The sequence below is a fragment of the Echinococcus granulosus genome, assembly GCF_000524195.1.
Source record: "Echinococcus granulosus chromosome Unknown EG_S00056, whole genome shotgun sequence".
NCBI lineage: Eukaryota > Metazoa > Platyhelminthes > Cestoda > Cyclophyllidea > Taeniidae > Echinococcus > Echinococcus granulosus.
Window position 1 is genome coordinate 151,997 of NW_020170436.1, and position 8,169 is coordinate 160,165.

The 8,169-nt window shown below is 45.1% G+C and overlaps 2 protein-coding genes across 2 annotated transcripts in view; one reads left to right on the forward strand and one right to left on the reverse strand. All coding sequences in view use genetic code 11, as the record gives it.

Annotated features, from left to right (window-relative positions):
* Positions 1-418: 418 nt before the first annotated feature.
* On the forward strand, positions 419-2,019 carry EGR_06394 (hypothetical protein; the record flags this gene model as incomplete). The annotated part of the gene is made up of 4 exons (XM_024495643.1): positions 419-562; positions 770-994; positions 1,077-1,183; positions 1,275-2,019. The coding sequence occupies 4 exons, from the start codon at positions 419-421 to the stop codon at positions 2,017-2,019; spliced, it is 1,221 nt and encodes a 406-aa protein (XP_024349919.1).
* A 2,889-nt stretch (positions 2,020-4,908) lies between these two features.
* The window catches only part of EGR_06395 (hypothetical protein), a gene marked incomplete at both ends in the record, with an annotated part of 5,715 nt that continues 2,454 nt past the window's right edge, over positions 4,909-8,169 (reverse strand). Inside the window, 3 exons of the mRNA XM_024495644.1 lie at positions 4,909-5,284; positions 5,377-5,483; positions 5,566-5,790. Coding sequence (XP_024349920.1) covers positions 4,909-5,284; positions 5,377-5,483; positions 5,566-5,790 — 708 coding nt within the window. The remainder of the gene's footprint in view (positions 5,285-5,376; positions 5,484-5,565; positions 5,791-8,169) is intronic.

Sequence of the window (8,169 nt, forward strand, 5' to 3'; positions counted from 1 at the left end):
CGGCAAATAGGTGAAAGAAATGACCGTCGCCTCTGCAATATTTTTGCTGTCAAGAGGAGGCAACTTGTTTTGTCAACCTTAAGAAGTGGACCTGCATGTTCTACTCTTTCTAGGGAAGATTTGGATACAATGTATTCATGTGTGCAAAATTTACGCCCCTTTGACTTGAGAGAGTACATACAAGGAAGGGTGTAAGTGAGTCTGTCAAATAGCACTTTTGTTTGATAGCTTTCAAAGTGTTGCGCACTTCGTGACACAAATGAGGTGGTTGATCACACATTTACTGACGTCTATGTGTAAATATCCTATAAAAGCGCAATAGTGGGTGTTTTAATTTTGCCCCAATCTCAAGGCATCCAGAGCAGTAGGTCCCAAAATCAGTCAGCCATTTATTGTGGAGTTTTGCCTCCTCAAAGACATGCCACGCCTTGTGTACCTCTTGGCTCTTCTGTGCTATGCATACGCTACCGAGAAGATAGAAGACATGGAGGCTGGTTTGATTGTGGTGCATAGATTTGTCCGCGAAAGTTTTAGATTCCAAGGCAGAAGATTAGCTCCTATGGTAAGTGCGGCGTTCCGAGTTGTAACTCGTCTCTGCTACTTGCCACCTCTCCATACCTTTTCGTTTTCGGCTTCACAGCTGTCAGCGCCTCACAAGCTGCCAACATGTCAATTCACATTTTAGCCGCCGTTTGGGAAATAACACTAAAAAATGGCAGTGGAATTGCAGCAACTACTTAATGAGCTCTCTTCTCCACTTTTAAACTAGAAATATTCCATGGAGTTGGAGAATCTAGCACGTGTGTGGGTGGACACTTGCAGTATGTCTGGTCCAAACGATTGCAGATTCGCCAATCTTGGAAGCAGTGCGATTGCATTCCCCATAACCAGGTCGTTGGTTTATGGGTGGGCGACCCGCCTGTTCGTGGAGGAGATGGCCTACGATCCAGTTACAGGGGAATGCTCTATCTCCAACTGTATGCATTATGTAAAGGTACATCCTCACTTCAAAGATTGTAAGCAATTCCAAATGCTATTAACCGCGAGTGTCCTTCCACTGCGCTTTCTTTATATAGATAGTACAACCAGCTACTACAAAGTTTGGCTGCGCAGTCAGACTTTGTTTTATGGGGATGCCCAGACCAATGTTTTACCACCTCTCCGTGTGTCTATACCAGGCTGAGTGAGTTAATTGTCGCTTTGCTCAACACACTACGGCACATACACATCTAAAGATTCATAAGAAAGCGTAAAATTTGTTCTCTCTCTTCTAGAAAACAAAGTGTTCCCATTCAACGGACAACCAGCAGTGTAACCGTCACTACCACAAGGAGGCCAACCACCACCACCACCACCACCACCACAACCAGGACGCCAACCACAACCACCACCGCTGCTACTACTATTAGTACCACAAGAAAGCCAACCACAACCTCAACTACCACAAGAAGGCCAACCACCGTTGCTACTAACACCACCACTACCACAAATAGGCCAACCACAACTGCTACAAGCACCGTCACAACCACCACCACAAGAAGGTCAACCACAATCCCTACCACCACCACCACCACAAGGAGACCAACCACCGCCGCCACAAGCACCATCACAACCACGACGCCAACCACCAGCACTACCACAAGAACACCAACAACTGCTGCTACTACTACCACCACCACAAGCAAGCCAACTATCTTTTCCACTATCAGTACCACAAATAGGCCAACCACAACCACCACCACAACCGCTACTACCACTTCCGACTCGACAACGCCGACGACAACATTGACAACACCGAAAGGAAGCACTACTGAGATAGTGAAGTTAAGCACGAGCACAGAGTCGCCTCCTACCAACAATGGCACCGAAATGGAAGAAGCCGAAGACAAAGAAGATGTGCAGATAGTAGAGAAAGAGGTGGATGAAGAGGAATATAGAGCGAAAAAGATCTCAGATGCGGCAAAACTCTCGCCACATCTTCTTTCCTTTGGGGCGATTGCAATAGCTCTCCTTATTTGAGGTGAACCGGGGTCCCCCCTTTCCTTAAGATGTGATCGGCTCAGTCTTCGGCCCCCTTCAAATAGAGTGACTAACTTGTGCCTCTTTTTCTAATTAAATTGCTTAGCAGTTAACCAGCGTCTTTTCGAGGTTCCCCTTTTTATGGGTGTTGAGATCTTACCGGTTCCGCCTTGCCTTAAATTGCACGTTTCTTCAGTTGCTAGTCTATTTGTCCGTTAGTTATTCTCTTCTAAGGAATTATCGTAACTGCCCAATCTAATTTCTTGTTAGTAGTGTAAAATCTGTGAAGAGTGAAGAGCGTTTTCTCTTTTCATGCTATTTACTCGATGCACTCTGTCTGTCCTATGGTTTTTGACTTGGTTGGTACCCACGGCCGCTCACGTTGACGGTAGAAGCATGGTCTTACATTTGGGGGAACACATTTGGCATGTGACCACCACTTTTTGAAGCACGGAGAATTTCTTCATCATTCAAAATCAAAAAGGGGTTACCTACCTGTTGCATTGTAAAGGTTGAGCTCTTTTATTCATGTCAACCTTCTGTCAGCAGCCTAATTTGAGCTGACCTCCTGCCTGGGTAACTGATGAAGTTAGGCGTGGTGGCTATGTGCTCTTCGCGGGCATGTAGAAAAGCAGCTGTAGCGGATGCTTCCATGAATGCGTAAGCAATTTAGATCACTAAGGCAATTTATTTCAAAAGGTTTAGCAAAATATCCACTTGCACGGTCTCACTAAAGTGGAAAACAGAGGCTGATAGTAAATGCTACTTATATCTAATTAGTAGATGCGAATAGAGAATGCTAAAAGAAGGGATTAGGTGAATAGGGTGAAGAAAAGGTGCCGGAGGCGAATGGTTATGATTAAGGTGTATAAAAACAAAAAGATTGGACAGAAAAATTGCTTTTGACCCTACTCTTTGTCCAAAACAGGCACACTGGCTGACTTGAGCCCTCAATTCCCAAAAGCGAGAGTCTATCAGTCGGTTCGACCATCTCACGGCAATTCAAGGCATAAACACGAGGGTTGCTCTACGACTTCATGGCCGAGCAGACAGGCACTCACCTCCCTCACTGCTTTGTCGATTTAAACGCCAAGCAGTGAGGGCCTCACTGACGAAAATTTCTACTGGTGCAAATCCAAAATGGGGAGAGAGTTTTTGGCAACCCGAGCTGTGATGACTATGAGTCGTCTATGTAGTCGATGAAGAGACCCTTGGAAAAATTGACCTTAGCAGTCAGAAAGGCGTCTAAGGAGAGCTTAAATTGACTTTCTTGAGGCCAAAAAAGCCATTATCTTGTCCAAAGTCGTCATCGAATCGGGGAGATCGTTTGCGATGGCTGGAGTGTGGGTGAGCTGTGGAATAGTGGTTGGAAATTTCCTATCTCTGCTTAGGCATTGGCATTAAGGTTACAGTGGTAAAGGAGGAGGGTGGACCTTAACGAGGTTTGACTGATTTCCACATGCCCTATTCCATCCAGACACGTGGACTGCGTTACAAATCCGCCCTTCATGAGTGACTGTACAAAGTTGTGGTAATCGGGCCGTTGATTTGGGCTTCAAAAAAGAGCAAATCACTGTTAGATTCAATAAAACAAATAATAGGTCAAAAATCTGTAACCATTAATGAGTTGGGCGTCGGAGTACCCTACGCCTCTTCCGCGCTCTTCTACCCTCGTAAATGTCAGTAGATTGGTAAAATTACCGTCATTTAAAGTCTCCCTCGTGTTACTGCTTGCAACTTTGTGTCCACCCCACAAATGCGATCCCCGTTGGTAAAATCCATCGCTTTACCAAATTTCCCTTCCACCGGGTGGCGATGTGTCTCCCACATCACAGTTCCAGACTGGCGCACGTGGTTTTGCCACGGAAAAGACAATTGTGTGAGAAGACCGTACGGCTGTCACGGCTTTGCAACTGCAGCCTCGGCGACTGGCTCTGCACGCAGCACCCTCAAGCCTGGTTAATTCATCGCCCTCATTCGTTAACTAGCCTTTCGTTGCTGAGCTGCTATGATAACCACTTTTGCAGTCATTGAAGTGCAGCTGCTTGAATGTAGCGTTTGCTTATTTGTAAAGGATCAAATAATCTACTCAGCGATTAAAATTACTCCCACATCCACGGAAGCATCTCTGACTGTTGTTTTCCTGCATGCGTGCTGCGAATCTACAAGCTTCATACCTAACCCTATCGGTCATCTAGGCAGGAGGTCAAAGCAGGCTTACCAACTGACACCCTTCTGGTGAGACGTGCAATGATCGAAGTGGCTGCCATAAAATATTCAGTCTGGAAAAGCAAAAATGTTATGACAAAGAACCTGATCTTTGGATATGTAGGAATTGCAAGAACCTTCTATCCGTCTATAGGATGGAGAAATTTATCCGCCTCAAAAAAGTTGGTTACATAAAGATCCTTGTCCACAGAGGGGACAGGGGTTAAACTTCTCCTCGCCTGAATGCGAAACTACTCTTCAACCGTCGAATGTGGGGTCTGTGGGTGACAACCACATCGGAAATCAATTGACGGAGGGCATTAAAGTAGTCGCGAGTTAAATGTAAGCTACCTTCACTCTTCACAGATTCTAGATTACCACCTTGGTGGCATCTTTTTTCATTTTTCTACCTCAAAAAGATCTTAGAAAGTTTTGTTTCGATAATATCCCAGAGGGGAAAACAAATGCACAAACAGGCAAGTAAGTAAAGAAACATAAGAATAAATTCAAAGTGAAACCGACAACAAATCAACATCCGTCAAAAGCAGAGCCTGGAACTTGACGCTGATGTACTATTCTGTAATCTATTTCGAAATAGGGGTATGAGGAAGTGGCTCTATTTGCTAGTAACCTAGGAGATAACTAATGGTATTTTGAGTTAAGAGGGGACCCAGGTGCACCTCAGACAAGGAGAGTAATTGCAATCATCGCAAGGGGAAGTAGATGTGAAGAGAGATTTGGCGAATTGGAGGTCTTTGCTGCTTTATCTTCTCCATCTTCCACCTCCTCGTCTTCTTCCTCTATGTCTTCTTCCTCTTCGGCTTCTTCCATTTCAGTGCCTAGGTCGGTGGGAGGCGGCTCTGAGCTCACGCTTAACTTCACCGTCCCAGTAGTGCTTCCTTCCGTTGTTGTCGTCGCGTTGGGAGTGGTAGCAGTGGTGGTGGTGGTAGTGGTCGGCGTCGCGGTTGTGGTGGTGCTTGTAGCAGTTGTGGCTGTCCTGCTTGTGTCAGTGGTGGTTACACTGCCGGTTGTCTGAAGAATGGGAATACTTTGTTTTCTGGAAGAGGGAGAATAAATTTTACCTCCTCATTATGACCTTCTAGATGTGTATGCGCTACAGTGTGCTGATCAGCGCAACAATTAACTCACTCAGCCTGGTATAGACACACGGAGAGGAGAAAGGATTTCAGATTTGGATTTTTCACGTGGCAAACTTTAATCGCACAGCCAAATTTGGTGTTATTTGGCTGTGTCACCTATATAAAGTAGGCGAAGCGGAAGGCGACATAAGGTTGTTGGCATTTAGGAGAGCTCACAACCTGTAAAGTGTGGATATACCTGCATATAATGCTTACAGCTGGAGGTGGAGCATTTCCCTGTAGCTGGGTCGTAGGCCTTCTCCTCAGCCAAGAGACGGGTCGTCCACTCACGCACCAGTGGCCAATATGTGGGGCATTTGCCAGCATAACCTTGCATATTGGCGAATCTGGGATCACTCGGCATAGACCTGTTGCAAGTATTTGCCCATTCGACTGCGAGGTTCTCCACATCCTTGGAATATTCCTAATTCAAAATTAGGGGAGAAAACTCATTAAGTGGTTACTGCAACGCCACAGTCGTTTTAAGTGTTGTTTGCCGAAATGAGGAGACGGAACATGTGAATTGACGTGTTAGTGGTTAGGGTCCCGCTGCCAGCAATAAAACCAAAAAAGTGGAAAAGGGAAGACAAATAGTAAAATTAGTTGGATGCGTCACAACGCCAAATATTATACTCACAAAAGGTGCTAATTTTCCACTTGGAGATTTGAATCTGCTACGGGTGGAAGTAAGCAACTCGATCAGACTAGCCTTCATCGTCTCTATCGATGGGTTCGCGTATACATAGGATAGAACAGCCAGAAAGTATAGAAGGAGTTGCATGCCTTTGAAGAGATAATTTTCTGCAATCAATGGATGCCTGCTGTTGAGACCTACTGTTCTACTTGCCTACAGATTGGAGTGAGATTAGTGGTCCCCCGCTTCCGCTTATAAAGGGTGTTTCCACCTTGACATCGATAAATATGTGATTAATTAGGTGATTTGTGTCACAAAGTGCGCAACATTTGGACAGCAATCATACAAAGGTGCTGTTTTACAGGTAACCTCCTAACTACCCGCTTGATTAGAGGGGGCGCAAACCCTACACAAGCAATTACATTGTATCCGAGTTCCCTTAAGGAAGGTGACAAGACCTAGCCTAACTGTGTTTGACTATTAGTAAAAACGCTTAAGTTAATCACCGCTTAAGACGAGTTTGTTGGTAAGGCAGAGAGCAATTCCGCCTCTATCCACTCTGTACTTACTTCGAAGATCAACATTAAAGACAAATTGGACCACCGCAGGAGGCCATTAACAAGCAAATCCACCAATACAGGACCTAGATTGTTCTTTGATCATGCTTCCTTCACTATTGTCCGCTATTCATCTTTCACATGCACTTTTACCATACCCTATTGAGGACCGAGTAGAATTAGGACAAGTTTTAAGGATTCAAGCATCGCACTTCACGCCGGACTAGACAAGCCCATGCTCTACGCATGGCTGTATCTTGCTTCAGCAAGAAATAGCTTACCTTGATTTGCCTTTGTCTTTTGTAGTCCTGTTATTCTTCTTTAACATTTCCTTCTTTGCGTTTGCCATTTCAGTTTGTTCCATGCCACACCGCCTCAGTTTGTCTTCCATCTAATTCCCCTTGTCTTCGCTTGAAAGAGCGGTTGAGCATGTTGTTTCAAGTTCCTCCCGTCAAACTCTCTACCTCATTTTCCACTTCCTTTTCGTCTTAGGGACAGTCTGTTTACCTAGTGCCCTACAGAAATGGGCAAGATTTTGCATTTTCCTCCTTAGTTCATCCAAACTATGGAATGCAGAGGATGGACGACAATTTGCCCTAGTCTTCCATCGATTGTGAGGTCACGCGAGGGTGACCACCCTCTACAATTGACCGTTCAATTACAGTAGCTACTCGGTTTAGACTGTCACACTTTTGGAAAGTAGAATTCGCCTTTGAGTCCTTCGTTTGATCTAGTCGTCTTGTTTGCCGAATCCCTTCATTCGGCATCAGCATATATTCCTTACGATCCTGTCAGCGTGGCAGACGAATTGTCTCCATCTGGCGTGAAAATTTTGCAAAATCAATGCGTCTCAAATAAGTTTGGTGTACTACACCTTTTGCTTCCTCGATGATGCCTTCTCGGTACTTGAACACTACACCTACGTTCGCACTACGAAGGGCAAAGGAAGGCATGAGAAGGGCAACTATCGGAGGTAAGAAATTAAGTGATATGAGTGAGTTGGTGCTTGGATGGTGGAATGCTGACGAAGTGAAGGAATAAAAAGATCAACCAGCTAATTGCTAACAAAGGAATGATCAAAGGGATTTTTATTTGGCTAAGGACAGAAATGTCAATCAGGTTAGACCAAAAGGTTGGGTTTGGAGGCGACAACATAAATGTGCGCACATGCACACAGTGAAAGGAATGAAGGTGGACTAGGTGGAAAATTGTGCATCCTTACCTGTTTCTAAGGGGCACCAGGGAAACGCATAGTTCAGAAGGTTGAACGAAGGAAGTGCCCAGTGGGTGCCGTAGGTAGCTGATGGAATGTAAAAGCCCCGTTTCCTTTGCCCTAAGGTTCTGCTGAGTTGATTTGGAATGCGGTGCTCATCGGAGGCAACGGAAACGAGTGATCCTTCCACGGTGGTCGGGTAACAGCCCAGAGTAGTAGTTAAGAAAACTACTGTCCTTCTCCTGCTCACCTCCCAACTGTCCTGTTTTTAAGCAAATGGAAAATTTAAGCGCCGTGGAAGGATGATTAGCTTCTTCGAAAATCAAATCTCAGAGCAGTAAATGCAATAAATGCAGACTCACAAATAAGCACAAGGAATACTCAAGTACCAACAAAGCA